This window comes from Rhinatrema bivittatum, chromosome 2 (genome assembly GCF_901001135.1).
Source record: "Rhinatrema bivittatum chromosome 2, aRhiBiv1.1, whole genome shotgun sequence".
Lineage (NCBI taxonomy): Eukaryota > Metazoa > Chordata > Amphibia > Gymnophiona > Rhinatrematidae > Rhinatrema > Rhinatrema bivittatum.
This window is the reverse complement of record NC_042616.1, coordinates 198,198,013-198,216,715: the sequence shown is the minus strand read 5'-3', so window position 1 is coordinate 198,216,715 and position 18,703 is coordinate 198,198,013. Positions and strand designations below refer to the sequence as shown.

The 18,703-nt window shown below is 42.4% G+C and overlaps 1 protein-coding gene across 1 annotated transcript in view; it reads right to left on the bottom strand.

Moving 5' to 3' along the window:
• Positions 1 to 873: 873 nt before the first annotated feature.
• TSPAN13 (tetraspanin 13) overlaps positions 874 to 18,703 on the bottom strand; it is a 100,005-nt gene continuing 82,175 nt past the window's right edge. The window contains exons 5-6 of the mRNA XM_029589030.1: positions 15,181 to 15,291; positions 874 to 2,833 (exon numbers count right to left, since the gene is read on the bottom strand). Coding sequence (XP_029444890.1) covers positions 2,759 to 2,833; positions 15,181 to 15,291 — 186 coding nt within the window. The 3' untranslated portion in view covers positions 874 to 2,758. The remainder of the gene's footprint in view (positions 2,834 to 15,180; positions 15,292 to 18,703) is intronic.

The following is an 18,703-nucleotide window of genomic DNA, read 5'->3' as shown; positions in this document are numbered from 1 at the left end:
CAGTACAGACTACCAAACAATCCATACCTCCCCCCCCCCCCCCCCCCCCCAAGAAAAAGTCTCCGGTGCCTACTTCCTCCTAACTCCGTGCCTTTTCCATTGTTGGACCTAATCTGTGGAACTCCCTACCTGAAAAGCTACGACTGATTCCAGACAAAAAGAAATTCAAAAAAAGAGCTAAAAACATGGCTCTTCATAAACCTTACCTAACCTCAACTAGAAGAAAAGAGACCATAAACAAACTAAATAATGCTTGAGCTTAAATCCCATATGAACCTTCAAAGTTACAATCAAATCCCTACCAGAACCTCTCAACCTAAAGTGAAGAACGATTAATTATGCACAATCTACGACTTGAGCTTTGTCTTTTACTCACCTCGTTCTGCACGATTTCTTTAAGTATTAACTTGTTTTATTTTTAATGTATTGAATTGACTTATGAATGTATAAATATGAATTCATGTCTCAAACTATCATATAGCCACTGTATATCGATTATCTTCTGTGAACAGTTGTGATTATTTGGAATGACGGTATATAAAATACTCCTACACCTAACTTCACAACTGTTTTTTTTTTTTATTTTTGTTAGCTGGAGGGAGCCAGTTTCTCTTCTGCCTGAAGCAGTGTAAAAAAAAAAAAAACCAAAAAAAACCCCCAAAAAACGGTACTACTGACACGCTGACCTTAACACTAAAGCCGAATGTAACACCAGCATTAGAACTGGCGGGCAACGTGCTATCATGCTGGTTTTAATGCAGTTTAGTGAACAGAACCCCATAATATTCTTTACATTTTCAGGTACAGAAATCTGTTACTTTTCTCTTAATAAAGAAAAAGTCACAAACACATATGGGTCATAAGTTTTAATAGTTTTCAGTAGTACATTGTAAACACCACCATAACAATTTTCCAGTGTTAATGATCAGGTTCTATCACATCCAAACATATTGATTTAGATTTTTATTCCACCTTTCAGCCACTTCAAAGCGGATTACATTCAGGTATTTTCATTCAAGAATATTAGATATTACAATACTGAAAAATTGCTGGATAAGAGCAATCACACAAGTCATGAAAAATAAATCAGTATCACACTTGTAAAACAATCTTTTACTAACGAATCACTTATAAAGTACTGTTTTCTTTTTTTTTTTTTTAATAGTTTTTTGGGCAATAAATCTGATATCATTTACATCACCAAATTAAATATTACTCCAACAAGATAAGTTTCTGGCACAGTTTTAGTGCGCCCACTCATACAGTCTGCCCAGTGTGAATACCTTTTCCATTTATAAGGTCAGGAGCAAGGGCTTATGTACAGTTAGACATAATCGATTCCACCTGTCTAAAAATGGCAACACTGTCTCATTTGTGGTTTCTGAGACAGTCTTGTTGGACCTCAAGTAAGCAGTCCACAAAGAAAACACACCACCTATAGCCTTCACTCTTTTGCTCTTTAAACACAAAGCAATATAATGTTTTGCAAAAAAAAAAGAAAACAGTGCCTTTAATTGTAGTTTGATTCCTCCTGGAATCTGAGATTCTTTTCCACATTAGGGTTCTGAAGCAGCAGGAGTCTCACATACTTGTTCAAAAATCTCAACAGAAGGTTATACTGTTTTCTTAAGCTATGTCAGAGTAACTCATGTCCCTTTTCTCTTCCCACCATTAAAAAAAAAAAAAAAAAAGCTTTAAAAATAACCCTTGAAGGCTCCACCAGGAACATAAGTATCAATGAGTTACTCAAAATCATTCCCTCTGTAGGTAGAACTTTTTTTTTTTTTTTTTTTTAATTATTTTTATTATTTTTTTTAAGTCAGCTATCACTGCTGTTGGGGATAGTGGACATGCTGGTGGTATAATAGCTTAAAAAAGACAGCAGTAACTGCTGTTGGGGATAGTGGACATGCTGGTGGTATAATAGCTAAAAAAAAAAAAAAAAATACTAAGCGAGATGTGAATTGGAACCAGAATCGGTTCGGATTTCAGTTCAGATTCACATCTCTATAGATGTGAATCGGAACCAGAATCGGTTCGGATTTCAGTTCCGATTCACATCTCTACTAAGCAGTCTAAGTGCAAATTGGACCAAACTATACACAAAAGTTATACCAATTATTTATTAAGGAACCCTGCAGTTTTCATTTCGAGTTAGATCCATGGATTTGGAGTCTATAGTACTGAAAGAGAAAGGAAACCGAGGAGACTTGATGGGCCCTACAGTTCTCATCTGCCAAAGTCTGTTTCTATTTTCTGCGTTAACAAATACATGCAACTGCTGCTCTGCTAAGTACAGCAATCACTTCTGGCTCATTTATTTTTTTTTTATAGCATAACACACATATGCACCTGACTTCTAAAGTCAGGATGCTGCACATTACAAACCATTATTTTGGTGGCAAAAAGTGTGTTCCGGTTACACAAAGAACTCCTGTTTGCTCGTATTTTACAAATACAAGGAGGCACAAAAATGAAAGAAAATACTAGACACAGCAAAGTGCTGTAAAATTAATTGAATATAGTACACTGCAATGATTCATGTGATCTAGAAAAAAGCTGCTCAACCGAAGTAAGTTTTGAGATTGTTTCAGTCTGGAGTAGACAGCTGTTTACAGAAGGATAACCCAACTCCCTGGAAAAACCTGATTTTCTTTAATTCACATATGCATCCTTCAGTGATGAGGGCAAGTGCAGATTGGTTTGTAATTAAGTACGTTATCTGAAAGAACATCCAGTCTTTGAGAACTTTCCCCAGTCAAAGAAATGCACTGGGATTAGCACGAGGATCCTTCTGGTTCCTGTACCTGTATGTCAACCATACACCTAAAATCTGAAACACAAATAACACAAAATTAGAAATCTTGTCAATTTTAAATCTGGAATGCACATAAATGAATGCGGTTGATAGGATATGTAATCCATTTGCCTTTAAAGAGGTTAAGGAGAACACTATTGCTCTCTCCACGCATCACAAAGTTAATTCATTAACCTCCTTTTATCCATTTAATTTCCCTAAGATGACTAAATCACTCTCTCAAAATAATGGAGACAAAAACAAAAACAAAACACAAAAGAGTTGAGCTCTGTGCATTTCAGCTAGAATCACTTACTAGCTAAATGTAATGTGCAGTGAATGAAGAAAAATATTAAACCATACGTGCATTTATTACAGATGAACCTGCAAAACCTTTGCATGGCCGTCACACATAAGGAATGCAGTCAGACTGGATGCAACTGAGTGAAGTGGAACAACAGTGGGCCAAATTAAAATCGAACACATTTTTAGGTAAGAAACAAATGTAAGAAGAAAAGGAAAGCAATATGGGTCTCCAAAGAGGTGGCTGAAAGAATAAAAGCAATTATCTGATAATTTGCTTTCCAGTGGGTTGTGCACTCCAACCAGCAGATGAAGACGGAGAACAAAGACTTGCTGATAATACCCTCATATAGCTCTGCTCAGGCACTACCCACTAAACATTAACAATAACATTGCATCCAAACATTATTCAACTTAAAAATAAAAGAATCTACAAAGTTATTTATTTTAAACAAAGCAAACACTAGACTTAGCTCCGCTAATAGTCCCTTAGGACAATCAGAGAATCTTAGAAGAACAGAACTCACCTACCCAATTTGTGGGAGTTCAGCTGCATGAAAGATCTTGGATCCTCATTCTTTTCTGGACAAAGATCTAGCAACACAGAAGAAAGTTAGCCACCCTCAAGGCAGCCCAGGGTGGGAAGGTGGACTGGCTTGCCTTACTTCAAGGAAAGGAAACTATCAGGTGAGAAGTAATTTCACCTTCCTTTTCATCCTGGCAAGCCAGTCCACACCAGTAGGATGTACCAAAGCTACTCCCACAAAGGGCAGGAGGCTGCCTGAGGCCCAAGCAGCACTGCCCTAGCAAAAGGCAGAATACTCCACTGCCACCACATCAGTCAGTAATACCTGGCAAATGTATGCAAAGACCATGTCGCCACTCTACAGATCTTTGCCGGAGAAAGCAAATGCAATTCTGCCCAGGAAACCACCTGAGCCCGGGTCGAATGCACTCATGACTTGTCTCGGAAGAGGCTTCCCGGAATCTACATAAGCTGCTGACGCTACTTCATTAATTCATTGAGCCATGAAGCTGCCTCCCCCCTCTTCACCCCGCCTCCGCTGAAGAACAAAAAGCCTATCTGATTTCAAAATTCATTCGTACCCTCAAGATAACGCAATAAGTGCTGCCGCATGTCCAACGACCACAATTTCCTGTATTCCTGATCAGTCATATTATTATCCAAGAATGGTATCACAACAGACTGGTTTAAGTGAAACTCCAAAAACGGAAGATAGGCAGGTACGTCCAAATATGTGTGATAATCAAAAAAGGATCTCTGCATAACAAGGCTTGAAATTCCAAAATCCACTTTGCAGAAGAAATAGGGACCAAAAACACAGTCTTGAGTCAGTAATTGCAAGGAAATACCCCAAAGAGGATGAAAAGTAGAACTCGCCAGAAAGGAGAACCAAATTCAAATCCCACAAGGGTACTGGGAAGCACAAGGGAGGTCCAAGGTGTTTTACTCCCCTCAAGCACCTAGATACATCTGGGTGAGAAGAGAGCAGTCTCCCCTGCACATAGCCCTAATAAAATCACTATAGCAGCCATCTGCAACTTCAGCATGTTCAAGACTATATCCTTACTCAGACCTCTTGTAAAAATTCCAAGATTAAGGGAACAGGCACCGAAGTGAGCCAAGAAGCACAATTCTGGACACCAATGATCAAAAACTCGCCAAATGCAAATTAATTAATTAATTTATTTATTAAAGGCTTTTATATACCGAATTTCTTGATACAAATCAAACCAGCTCGGTTTACATCGAACAAGTAGAAACTATAACCAACCAAACAGTAAAGACAATTTGAAGGAGAATAAAGTTACATTATAACAAGGATATATAACTTGGAGGAGGAAATAAGAAGGGGGACGAACGGTTATAATATACATTGGAGTATGCGAGGGAGAAGAGGAGTAGTCCTCATAATAATTTGTAGACATTCTCTTAAAAGTTTATATACATGGATTAGCGCTTGTTAATGCCAAAGGAGGTGGAAAACTTGCATGCTCTCAAAAGTGATTCCACCACTCCCTAAGTAATCTCACTTTAATAGCCTAAACCTCTAAAGGGCCAAACCATAAGACAAAACAGACTTAGACTGTAGTGAAAAATTGGCTCCTGCCATTAACACTCCCCCCCCCCCCCCAAGAAGAGGGAGTTGCCAAGGGTCCCCCATCAGAAGATGATGCAGAGCCGTGTACCATGGCTTGCGCAGCCAATCCGGGGCCACCAGAAGCACCACGCCTGGATGTCATGCTATCTTCTGCAACAAAACGGCCGATCATGTGCCATGGTGGAAGAGCATAGATTAACTTCTCTTATGGCCATGCCTGAATTAGGACATCCACTCCTAGAGCTTGAACATCCCTTGTCAGATTGTAAAATCTCTTCCCTTTCACATGGAGTTGCCATTAGAACCAGAAAGGGACACCCCCAGCATTCCACGATAAGATGAAACTTTGGGATCCAGTTCCCATTCTCCCAGATCCAACTTGTGAAGACTGAGATAATGCACCTGCATGTTGTCTAACTCCTGCTATATGGGAGTCAGACAGGGCCTGTAAATGAAGTTCCACCCATGGCAGAAGGACATCCATTTCTAGAGAGACTTGTTGACTTTGATTCCTTCCTTGGTGATTAATGTACGCCACCATGGTCATGTTGTCTGACATATCTTTCAGCACTTTTCTTCTAACAGGTCCGCGAACTGAAGGTAAGCTAGTCAATTCTCTAATTGATGGACCAAGTCACTTCTTTGGGAGTTGTACCACCAACTCCTGGCAGTGTGTTCCCCAGCCCTAGAGACTTGCATCTGTGGTGACCATCAACCAGGTGGGAGTCTCCAAATCCAAACCTTTTTCTAGATGCTTCCTTCTCAACCATCAGAGAAGCTTCTGCCTAACCTCCTGTGGCAAGGCCAGTGTCATTTGTACTCCTGAGACTGGGGATTCCGTCAAGAAAGGAGAAACTGCCGCAGACCATGCATATGAGCATGCACCCAAGGTACAACATCTATCATTGTGGCCACAGATCCCAACATCTAGAGTTACAACTGGGCTGATGGGCTGATCACTGCACGCAGGGCCTGGACCTGACCCCAGATCTTCTGAATATGAGGCTCCAGGAGAAACACCTTGCCTTGCGCCATGTCAAACTGGACACCCAGATACTTCAGGATCTGAGATGACTACAAGTTGCTCTTGTCTAAGTTCACTATACACCGTAGGTGCTGCAAGAACTGAACCACCCTGGTGGACACCACTCTGCTCTCTTCCAATGACTTGGCTCTAATTAGCCAATTGTCCAAATATAGATGAACCTAATGCCTTCCCTTTCTGAGGGCTGCTGCCATAACTACCATCACCTTGGAAAAAGTCATGGGTGCCATGGCCAAACCGAAGGACAAACGCTTGGAACTGGTAGTGCTGAACTAACACTGCAAAGTGCAGATATCGCTGATGCTGATTGCGAATTGGAATATGAAGGTAAGCTTCCGATAGGTCCACAGAAGTGAAATATTCTCCCTTCTTCACCACCATGATTATTGATCTTAATGTTTCCATCCAAAAATGGGTAACTCGGAGGGCCTGATTGCCCTTCTTGATATCCAGAAAAGGTCAAAACAAACCCTCTTTCTTGGGAACCATGAAGTAAATGGACTAGTACCCTGTGCCCTCCAGATACTTTGGATTTGGAACTACTGCCTTTAGTACAAGCAACGGTTGCAACATGTACTGGACCACTGACTTTTCTACAGAGTTGCAGAGGGACACCATAAAAGCATCTGAGAGAGGACGGATAAGTTCCAAAGCGTATCCGTTGCACACCACTTTCAAAACCCACTGGTCAGAAACACCTCTGATAAAATTGAGGCAGGTGATCGCCTATCTCCGGCCCTGGAGGATGGACCCTCAAAACTTTACTGGGAGGAATGCAGGGTTCCAGAGCCAGAGGCACCATCTTTGCCTGGCTTCCTTGGTCGAAAGGATTGAGATCTCCCAAATGTCAGACACCTTTGACTCCTCGCACTTCTGGAGGAACAAAAACATCAAAAGCTCAAAAATCGCCCCTTGGCTTGAGAAAACCGGGGAGTTGACTACTTATCGTCCGGTAAACAAAGGAAATTTCAACTTTCCCCATCGATCCACCATCTTGTCTAACTTCCCCCAATAAACCCCTTAAAAGGTAACTTTGTATGGTTCGATTTTGAAATAGTATCAGCAGACCAGTTCCGTAGTCATAGGAGCCTTCAGGCTGTAATCACCAAAGTCACCCCTCAAGCTGCCGAGTGTGCCAAATCATGGCCAACATCCACCAGGACAAACCAAATATATCAAAAGAATCACCACAAGTTTCAGCAATCCTCAATAATTAGACAAAAATCAAGAGAAAACTCTATCGCTGACAAAATGTTATAGTTTTTTTTTTTTTTTATTATTTTATTTCTGTATTTTTCAACATTACATAATTCAATAATACAATTGAACTTTCACATAAGAAATAAGATATTCCATTGATTTATATCTTTACATTTAGATCATCAAACTTTTACTTTGCTTATTTCTTAAATACTAAACTAGATACTTGGAGAGAAGGATTAAGCAAGTTATAAACAGAAAAATATATATTCCTTTGAAAAATAAATCTAAGGGCTTAGCAGGCTTAAATATTTTCCCAATGTATCTGGACTAGGCTAGAACTTCCCTTTCTTGACTATGATACTCCTCCAGAAATTTCTCAAGATGTTCTGGCTCATAATATATGTATTTTTTCCCATCAACATACATTACAGTTTTACATGGAAATTTAACAGCAATGTTAATCCCGAATGTTCTTGCTTGGTTAGCTAATACTAAGAACTTTTTTCTTCTCTGCTGGGTTTCCCTAGCAACATCAGGGTATACCCATATCTTTTGGCCAAGATATAAGGAGGACCTTTTTTCCAAAAATATTTTCAAAACCTTTTCCTTTTCTGACGAAAGGGAAAATTTCACCAACAATGTGCCCCTCCTTTCAACTTGAGCACTAAAAGATGTCTCAATTAATGCAGTTAAATTCAACGTTGTTTCTTGTTGTTGTTGCACTACTTCCTCAGCATTTCTCCAATTTATAAAATAGGCATTCACTATTTTTGGTATTTTCTCAGGGGGTAGGAGTAAAATCTCCTGAAAATAATTTTTCAGTTGTTCTTTTGGGGAGGTCAACCTGCACTTAGGGAAGTTGACCATCCTCAAATTTGTTTGTCTAATGTTATTCTCTAGCATCTCGACTTTCCTAAAGAGCATTGTATCACCCTGAATAATACTAGTCTGAGTTTGTTTTATCTGAATTATTTCTTCTTGCATCTTTTTTATTGCTAGGTCACTATTAATAACCAAGGGGTTTAAATTTGATATTACTTTTTGCATTTCATTTACATTCAAATTTAATTTCCCAATATCTTGGTGAATTACATTCACTGTTTTCCATATCATTTCTAACGTTATATTTTTAATATCACCAGTACTTGGTTGCCCTTGAGTTAGTGAAAGCTGAACATTAGAGATCCCAGGGGAGTCACTGCCAACTAAAGGAGAAGATTTTTCCAGTCCAATAACCGGTGCAGTACTTTCGCCGGTTAACTCTCTATCAGTTGATAGACGGAGGCCCCTTTGATTAGCAAGAGGATCTTTGCCTCCTACTTTCTCTGGCAATACCGTCTCTCTGCCAAGAATCTCCTCGATCGGGCTTGATTCCAATAACGCCATCCGTGTTAGAATCAAGTCAGATTCATTGGCCGACGCTATGCCCTTTGGTGGGGTAGGTGTCTTGGGAGCCCCGGGACTTAGGCTTACATCTCCCAATAATGTGAGTGCTTGCTCCTCACTCTCGATTATAATGGGAGTCTCCGGGGTTTGTTTTCCTGCTTTAGCATAGAATCCTGGCATAGTAGTTTGAACGGGTATAGATCGGGCTGGGGTCGAGGCATCCTGCCTTATCTTCCCCTTCCGTTTAGTGTGCGGCATCCCGATGGGGTAGCAACTCACAACGGACACCAAAAATTTAAAATCCACAGTCTTAAGCAAGGTCTTCTCGCCCTTTTTTTTTTTTTTTTTAACCAATTATTCAGAGAGAAGCGAAGTGATTGATAACATACCTCCGTGAGATAGGAGATGGGCCAGGGATTTCCGCCTCCTCGCCTTCACCAGCCTAAGCCAGCCAAAGCCGCGCGCCCCTTACGGAGCGCACGGCTTAGGCAGCGCGCTGACGGCACGACGCGCCGTCTGCCGCTTGTTTAAATAGCGGCAGACGCAGTCCGATGACGTCACTTGAGGCACCGCCCTGGCAAAACCCTCAGGGCCGTAGTTTTCGATTTCAAAGTCCAAAAGTAGATGACCCGGGGACTCTCTCAAGATCAGGTAAGCTGGTAATCTCTCCGGTCTCTCCTCCTTCTCCCCCAAATGTTATAGTTTAAGATGACGTTTCTATGTGTATTTGTCCCTATTATTTAAAGCTTTCATGCACCTACACTCTATGGAACAAGTAATTTTCTATCAAACCCGACCCTAAATTCAGCAATTATATTTATGGAGTGGGAGGGAGGTTTCATATACAGTGTAGGTGTCCCCACACCAATACATGATTGGTTATAATCATCAACCAACCTCCTCCTCCGTAGTGATTTTTTTTTTAAACTAGAGAATTTTTTTTATAAAAGTCCCAATGGAACATCAGACTCTTCCGTGGTGCTATGAACATTGAAAATTATGTACGGAATAAACACTGTTCAAGCTGTCAAGCTTTGAAGTAGATTTTAAAGAGGGTCCACATTCGACTTCCCGATTATGTTGGTTAATAGTATCGAACCTTTAATGATGATCCCGACACGAACCGTCCATGTTTCAGACGTTAGTCTTTCCTCAGGGGAATGTGCTGGCAATATGTAACCAACCTAGTGGGGTCCCAACCTCTCCGCACAATGATTCTTCTTGTCTGTTGACTAGGGTTTACCACCTCATGTGGACTTTGCTCGATTGAATTTAGGGTCGGGTTTGATAGAAAATTACTTGTTCCACAGAGTGTAGGTGCATGAAAGCTTTAAATAATAGGGACAAAGACACATAGAAACGTCATCTTAAACTATAACATTTTGTCAGCGATAGAATTTTCTCTTGATTTTTGTCCAACATCCACCAGGAAAGCAGCTCCCAGCTCCTGGTATTGTCCATTCTCTCCCAGAACTTCCTGGGCCTCCTTGGCTAACATTAACCTGATCCTGGCCACAATACAACAGCAAGCAAAGAGTTGGAGATTCATGGCCATCACTTCAAAGGCCCATTTCAAAATAGTCTCAGTCTTCCGAACTTGAGCATCTTTTAAAGATGTACCTCCTTCCACCAGAATGGTGGTCCATTTTGTCATAGCACAAACTAATGCGTCCACCTTAGGAAACTGGAGTTGCTCCCTCACTTTAGGATCCATAGGATCCAATCCTGCTAAGGAGTAACCTCCTTTAAAATTAGCCTCAGGTGCACTCCATTCCAAATCTCAGCTTCTGGATGGCCTCGTGCAGAGGAAAAAACTAGGATGCCTTGTGCAAGCTGATCATTACAGAGTTCTGCTTCAGATCTTTGGCCGTTGCTGGCAAGATCTCACACCCAAGGGCTTTCAAGGTCTGTAAAATTAAATCGGACATCTTGTCCCTTTGAAAAAGCCACAGCATAGCTTTTTGAGGCTCAGCATCTGGGGGAATCTTCCCCCTTCCAATATTGGATCATCGGGATCCCCCCTCCCCCGAGGATTCTGACTCCCCATTCTGAGTCTCCTGAAGGATCCTTGACCTCGCCTTCTCCTTCCAACTGCCTCCTCTTCTTCCTCCAGGAAGGAAACAAGGACTCCCTGGAACACTTTCTATGTCCTAAGGAGGAAGACTTCTGAAGCGGGTGATCCCTATCCTCTTCCCGGGGAGCTCCTTGCCTGGAGACCCTTAAATTCCACCCATGAACTGGCAGAAAGATCCATCCCTGGGGTAGGCAAAACCCTCTCAGAGCCCACTCCCACAGGGATTGGCAAGAGAGGGGGCGGGGAAGACTCCTCAGCCGCTCTGGTAGGAGCTGTTGCCACAACCTCTGACAGTAAAGTGGGGGCCTCTGAGGTACCAGCAGGAACAAACTCCCCTGTAGAGACATCCCCCTGGGCCTCCACACACTTGATACACACTGAGGGAACTCCTGGGATTAAGGGCCCTCATATGACATGCTAAGCAGATGCAAAGCTTCTTCCCGCACTGCTCCCCCCGATGCCCTGTCACATTCTCTCCCTTTTCCTCTAAAAGCCGAGCAAACGCTTCCAACCGCATGCTTCAACAGTTCCTGCCAATCAGAATGATGCCTGCTGCATGTGGTATATTACTAAACGACGGTATAGAAAATTTTTTAAATAAATAAATAAATGTGGCTTTGCCCCTGAAACTTTGCCAATTTTAAAATTAGCCCTGTAGCACTCCTGAAATCGTGTAGCTTGTCGCAGATGCAAGCGCAGCTAGCTGCTGCCTGGCCTGCATATGATGGCGCCAGCACCCACTCCCAGCACTGCTCAATATACATGCTTAAAAAAATATTTTTTTAATAAACTTTTCACAGACAAAACCGGCAAAATAAGAAAGGCGGAGAGAAAGGGGAGAGAGAAGAAAGCAGGACCAGACAGAGAAGAGGATGATGCAGCAGCAGGGCTGAGCCCAAATCCTTCTTACCCTACTGGATCTCTTCTGCTGCCTGGAGGAGGGTTAGGGTCGCAGCCTTCACCTCACTCCCGTCCTATTTTTTCTTGTCTCCCACCTAAGGGAGGGGGGCTACTGTTTTTACCACAGGAGATCAAACCGGCCTGCTCAATCCAGGCAGGCCAAGATCCACAAGTACAGATGCATGTCCACCACCTGCTGGAGATGGAGAAAAGCTGGCTGGCTGGTGCCTGAGCAGAGCTATAATGAAGGTGACATCAGCGAGTCTTTATTCTCCTTCTCCAACTGCTGGTTGGAGTGCAGAACCCATTGGTGTGAACTGACTTGCATGGATGAAGAGGGAGATCAGCATTCAAAAAATACAAAGGAACTCAAAATGAAGAGAGAAGAATATCTGGTGAAATCGAAAGAGACAAGGAAAGAAATCAGGATAGCAAAAGCACCAATGGAAGAAAAGATAGCCAAAGAGGTAAAACAAAGTGACAAAATATGTTTCAGATATATCAGAGAAAGAGAAGAGTCTGTGGGGGTGAACCGTCTTTCGAAAAGATTCAGAGACCTCCAGATACTGCACAACAAGATGCTTAGCATATCCAAGGAGTGCAAAAGGCAAAACTCCTCCTCATAGCTGACCTTATCCAGAGATGGATGAATTCAAATGAAAGTCCAAGACTACTTTGCGCAAGAAGGATGGAACAGTATGAAGCTGTAGCGCCCCCAGAGTCACCTGATGGAACGGCTCCCAGCAAGACAAGGGCTGCAGCTCAAATCTGAAGCGCAGAACATACAGCCACCAGGAGCACAATGTTCAAAGTTAACAACTATAAGGAAAGGCTATGCAGTGGTTGGAACATAGGGCCCGCCAAAAAGTCCAGCACCAAATTAAGACTCCACAATGGAACCAGTAACCTCAAGAGAGGCCTAATCACTCCCTTCAAAAAATGGGCCACATCAGAATCCGACAAGGAAACATCATTCACCAGGCCTCAAACAGGCAAGAGCTGCAACCTGCACCTTCAAAGAATTAAGGGCCAAGCCTTTATTCAATCCATCCTGCAAAAAATTCAGAATGAGAGCGATCTTAACTGAATGAGGAAGAACACCCTGCTCCTCATACTAGGCCTCAAAAACTCTCCAAACCCGCACATAAGCCAAGGAAGTGGAGAATTTGCGAGCATGGAGTAAAATGGCAATCACCCCAGAGGAATAACCACACTAACAGGCGAGTCCTTGCAAGGGCCAAACCATAAGACAGAATAGAGTTGGATCCTCATGAAGAGCCAGTCCCTGCTGCAGCAGATCAATGTGCGATGGAAGACAAAAGGGGGGCCTCCACCAGGAGTCTTCGCAAATCCACATACCATGGACACCAGGGCCAGTCCGGCACCACCAGGGGTACTAGCCCACTGTGGCCTTTGATCTTGCAAATTGTCCTGCCTAGCAAGGGCCATGGAGGAAAGGCATAAAGCAATCTGTCTTCCGGCCAGATATGTACGACAGCATCTATTCCCAGGGACCACAGATCTCTCCTGCGACTGTAGAAGTGAGGAATCTTTGCATTCAGGACGTTGCCAGCAGGTTTAGGAATGGAAGACCTAGCGAGCCACAATGATCTAAAATGCCTCAGCTGACTACAACCAAATCAAAACTCATACCTCCATGTGACCTATCTTCCAGGTGTTTAGAAATATGTTGGCAGACCGGCTGTTAAGGGTTCAGACCATGGACCCTGGTATTCTGCCCAGGGGCTCCGACCTGGGGGGGGGGGGGGGGCTAACCTCACTGAGGTTTACACTGGGGCTACCTGAGGGGCTTATCCCATATAAACACATAATTACTGGGATTTTATCTGGGGGCTTGAACCCAGGAGTTTATGCCAAACACAAACTTTGATTCAGTACATCACAGTTCCAGGTAGTTAGGGAAGTGAGTTTATTTGAGCAATAAGAGGATAGAACAAATAAAATCAGATCATATAGAAGTAATAGTTTATAACAATTGCTACATATAGAAAGCTTACATATTTCTAAAGGATCACTGTTCTCTCATGTCCCGCGCTCTCTCTCGCTGTCTCTCCTTATACATTTATACTACTGATGCTTGTGGAAAACAGTGACATTTCCTCCTCCTGATTTCTTATCAAATTTCAGGCACAGCTGTGTGGCCTTCATTCTCTCTCTCAAGCTCTCTCATCATAGACTTAGTGGAATAACTAAGTAAACAGAATTTTGCTTGTTCCTAAACATTTCACAGTGCAAAACAGTAAATAGGAGTTCGTTCAGAGGTTTGCCTGTGGCATTCAAACTAGTCTGTTCCTGGGTGAAAACTCTGAATCCATGCAGCCAATCCTCTATATGCATCCTCAGCAAAAGTAACAAAAAATGTCTCAAACACTGGTCCAGTAGAGAGTTCTGCAGCCTCATGACTAGTCCCTAGATCAGATGGTCTTGGATGTCCCGTTTCTCCATTGGGGGAATGCCACTGATCAACCTGTTTGCATTAGGGACAACTGGAAGGTCAGTGGGTTCTATTCCATAAAACAGTGTTGCTATTGATCAGCTTCCAATGCTTTCATGTTAACTAGAGCATCGATCTTCTCCATGCATATCCTCCAATTGCACTCATTGCCAAGACTGTCCAGAAGATTCTACAGGACAGGGTGAGGGTTAATCTCATAGCCCTGGCTTGGCTATATCAGGTGTGGTACTTTCCCCTCTTACATGTGCCAGTACAGCCTCTGATCCAGTCGGTGGTATCTCTGACTCTTATCATCCAGGAGGACAGTAAATTCTGCCATCCATATCTTCCATTCTTGGCCCTCACAGCATCAATGTTGCCTGCACAATAGTATCCTTACCTATCCCTCTACCTAACCTTCCTCCCTTTTTCCCTCTCCAAGCCGACCCCTACATCTACCCTTTTTTTTTGCTGTTCTTTTTTTTGTTTTTAAACTTCCTCTTCGGAGGTGTAGTAAGTTCCACGCGCCAGCCGGAACATACTTCCCCAGGATAGGGCCCAATAGCCACTGACCTGGCCGGCCCTTGCCGCGCCCCCGCCCCTTTTGAACAACCTGGCACTTCCATGCGTGCCGGGAGATATGCACGTGGACAGGCTGGTTTTAAAATGCGCTCGGCCTGGCCACGCGAGTATCTCCCCAGTTTTCGCATGCGCCGGGCTTTAAAAATTTATCCGTAAATGTATAACCCAGATAAATATTCAGTCCTTGCGCATCTCATGTAGGAATTGAGCAGGTCTGACAAAGCTGCAGTGTCCTCACAATGCACTGCAGCCATATCTTAAGAGGGCGCATATATCCTTTGCTTCAAAGCCAATGTGCTTTCCTTCACTTACCTCGGTGAAACTAAAGAAGAAACCGATGCCGCCTACGAATCTTAGCACTTCCCCTGCATGACGCTCTATTATGGGCTCACATGGGGTGCAGCTGTTGTCTTCATTACATGGCTGTAGAAACAAAATGCTTGCTTAATCCACATTGTCCCACAGAATTATTATATGGTACAGCATTTGTACATTCCATTTTGAAACAGTATTTTTGGCTACTATGAGTAAGAGTAACCTGCGTATGATTTAGATTATCTGTAGGCAAGTATGTTTTCAGAAAAAAAGCCCTTTTATAATGTATTTACTGTACAAAAGGTCCAATGATTCGGAGTTTACGGTAACAATCACAGATTGCACAAAGGCTGCTTCCTGGACTTGCAATGTAAAATTAGGTTGCTGATTCAGTAAGTTGAGCTATCATTAGCACATGCTCATTTTAATGTTTGCAGCTTTCATCAAAAGGTTTCTCAGTCCTCTCTGCACAGTAAGGGGGTACTTTTATTAACTGCTTGCACTGCTGCAAAATCAATCACCTGAGAAACTCCCACCAACTTTTCAAAGTGGACTTTCACACAAAAGTTTGCTTTGAAAATTTACACCACAAATATTCCTGCACACATTCATTAGGGATAGGGCAGGAAAAGTATTTTAGGTTTGGTTCGTTCTGTTTGTTCACGGCCCATTTTTTGGCCGAATTTTGTTTTGGGATTTTTTTTAATTTATTTATTTATTTAAGTTTTTTTATATACCAACATTCAAGACGATAGTCCCAACATGCAGGTTCACAAGAAACAGGGGTGCAATTAAAATAAACTTTACAATTTGAACAATAGTGCAGAAAAGCAGTTACATGTAAAATTTAGATTTTTTCATTTAAAGCAAATGGCATGCAATGTGTCAAAACAAAAAAAAGATCTGAATAATTGTTTTTTCAGAGGCATTTTTTGTTTCGTATTTAACATTTAAAACAAATGCACAATCCTAACATTTATACCTGCTAATTTGTGCTGGTAACTTGCTTCAGGAAAAAAAAAAAATCCATGCACACTTTTGAAAATTGAAAAGCATGCACAAAGTACAAATCCCTCCCACAGGAACATCTCTGCTCCCTGTTTGTAAGCTTGCACATAAGCTTACCCGCTTATCAGGCAGGCAATTTTGTAAACGGCCATTTCCGTGTGTAAAGCACCACTTTTAATACTTGGCACAATCATGGTAAATGTTTCTGCATTCAGATATTTAAATAAGTAAATGAACAAGCAAGTGAGGCATAAAATGGTAAGCAAAGCATTATTCACTTAATTACTAATGCATGTTACAAGTGATTTAATGCACCCCATGTCATTGCTAATTTTTTTTGCACTCTACCTTGTGGGTTTCATGTTAGCTGCTGGCAGCTGATGCTATAAAAAGAGTCAGAACTGAGAGAGAGGAGTTTTTTTTTTTGTTTTTTTTTTTTTTAATGGAGTAAATGTGGCTCCCACAAAAGAAGACATATATTAGAGGAAAAAAAAAAAAGACAGAATAAGGAGAGCAGAGAGAGTGAACAGAGCTGCTTAAATAGTAAGACTGGAAAAGATGAAGGCCTAGCCTGCAAGCCAGAAAACAGGAAGGCAGCTGAACCCTTGCATTTTTAGGCCCTGACCCCCCACTGATAGGCCTACTAGAGGGAGACATAATAAGCAGGTACTACTTGAGCTCAGTTGCCATAATGGAGTTGTAGAGAAACTTAATATCTTGATCTTCTGACAGGCAGGTCTCATGCCATACTTGGGCTTGTCTAGCTATTTTCATTTTCTAGCCTCTGGGTCTTTACAAACCACTATGGCTGTAGTTAGTGGAATGCAGCTTTTCCAGATTTGTAATACCTGGCAGATCATCATTAAAAAAAATCAATCATATTTCTTAATCAGAAGCCACAGTGGTAGTGTAGAGGAATCTACCATGAATTTTGAGCAGCTGGCCACCAGAGGGAACTCTAGAAAACAGAGAGCACGATATCATTCTGGAGAAAAGCCTGACCTGAGATGCAGTTTTAAGAGAATTTGGCCTGGAGAAACAGGTGGAAGTAATTAGGAAACAAAGTAAAAAATGGAAATGGAAATGCAGGCAGACGACCAACAGAGAAGCAAGCCGAAAGAAACTAGGCATTACGTTTGGCGACTCACGGGACTGCCCAGCAAGCTGCCACATTCACCCCAGCCGCTGCCAGAGGCCTCTTGTAGCCGCAGAACGACACCATCACTGCATACTGCTGACGCTGCCACCCCAGCCAGGCCGCTGTCTTCACTTAGGCGTGCGCATAATATAGACCCCGAAGCAAGAAACTCAGAGCGGCACACTTCCTAAAGACGTTAGCACTATTGGGCTATTTAAGAAAAAGTCCTGCAGCATTGCCTCACCTCAGCATCAGGTCTCCTGCCTTGCTCAGCCTGTCTTGCCCAGCCTTGTCCTACACCTTGCCTGCCTGTGTTGTCTTCGTCCACCCTTGGCCTGACTTCCTGATAACTAACCTCTTGCTTTGAACCTCACCACAACTGCCTGCCACCTGGACCTGGCCTCTTGCCTTGCACCTGACTACGCTTACTTGCCGCCTTACCCAACCCTTGGCCTGTCCTGGTATTTCTAGCCTGCTGCCTGCCCTGATCATCGTGGGCCCGTGGACTAGCCCGTGGGCTAGTATATGCAAAGCTCCAGCCTGTCCCGCATCAGGGCGCATTTGCCAGCTGTTGAGTAGGCCTCGCAGGCTCACCTACCCGGCTGCGTCAACCACGCAACAGCATAAAAGGCTCACATCCATACCAGTCATCACACGAGGTCTGGGGGAAAAGGCCCATATTCAGCCTCTAGCCAGCTAGCAAAATTAACCAGATAAACTTATCTGAACAACTTTACATGGATATTCAGCAGTTCAGGCACACCACTGAATATGCCTGGCGATGTTAAAAGTTAGCCAAATAACTTTATCCAGCTAACTTTAAAACTGCTCTTCGGCAGCTCCAAAATTATCCAAATATATTAGCTGGATTATGCTGAAAGCTGGAGTTTATCCAGCTAATTTAGCCAAATAGCAGACTACATCGTGGAATACCCCCACTCCCACGTTAGCCAAATAATTTTTTTTTAATCTGGCTAAAAAGTTATCTGGCTAACTCAAGGCCAGTCAGCGTGGTGAGATTTTCAAATTCCACCATTTATCTGGTTAAGCCCGAACTTAGCTGGACAAATGTTTCTAAATATCAGCCTCAACACAGGTAATTTATATTAGAATGACTTCAGCAGCTGAAAACTCCTTCCTTTAAATTTAATGCATATTTGAACAAAAACATGGACCCAGTCTCACAGCCAAGAATGGGAATCTGCTAGCCAGATAGTTGTACTGCAGTCCCTTCTTGAAAGAGTTTATTCCAAGTTCATTTTCCATTACTGTTATCCCAGAAATGTCTTCCATCACCATACCAAGATATTTATTCAATCCATTAATGAGGTTAATGTTGCAATTCCAACATGAGGATGAATTCTAATAAAATGT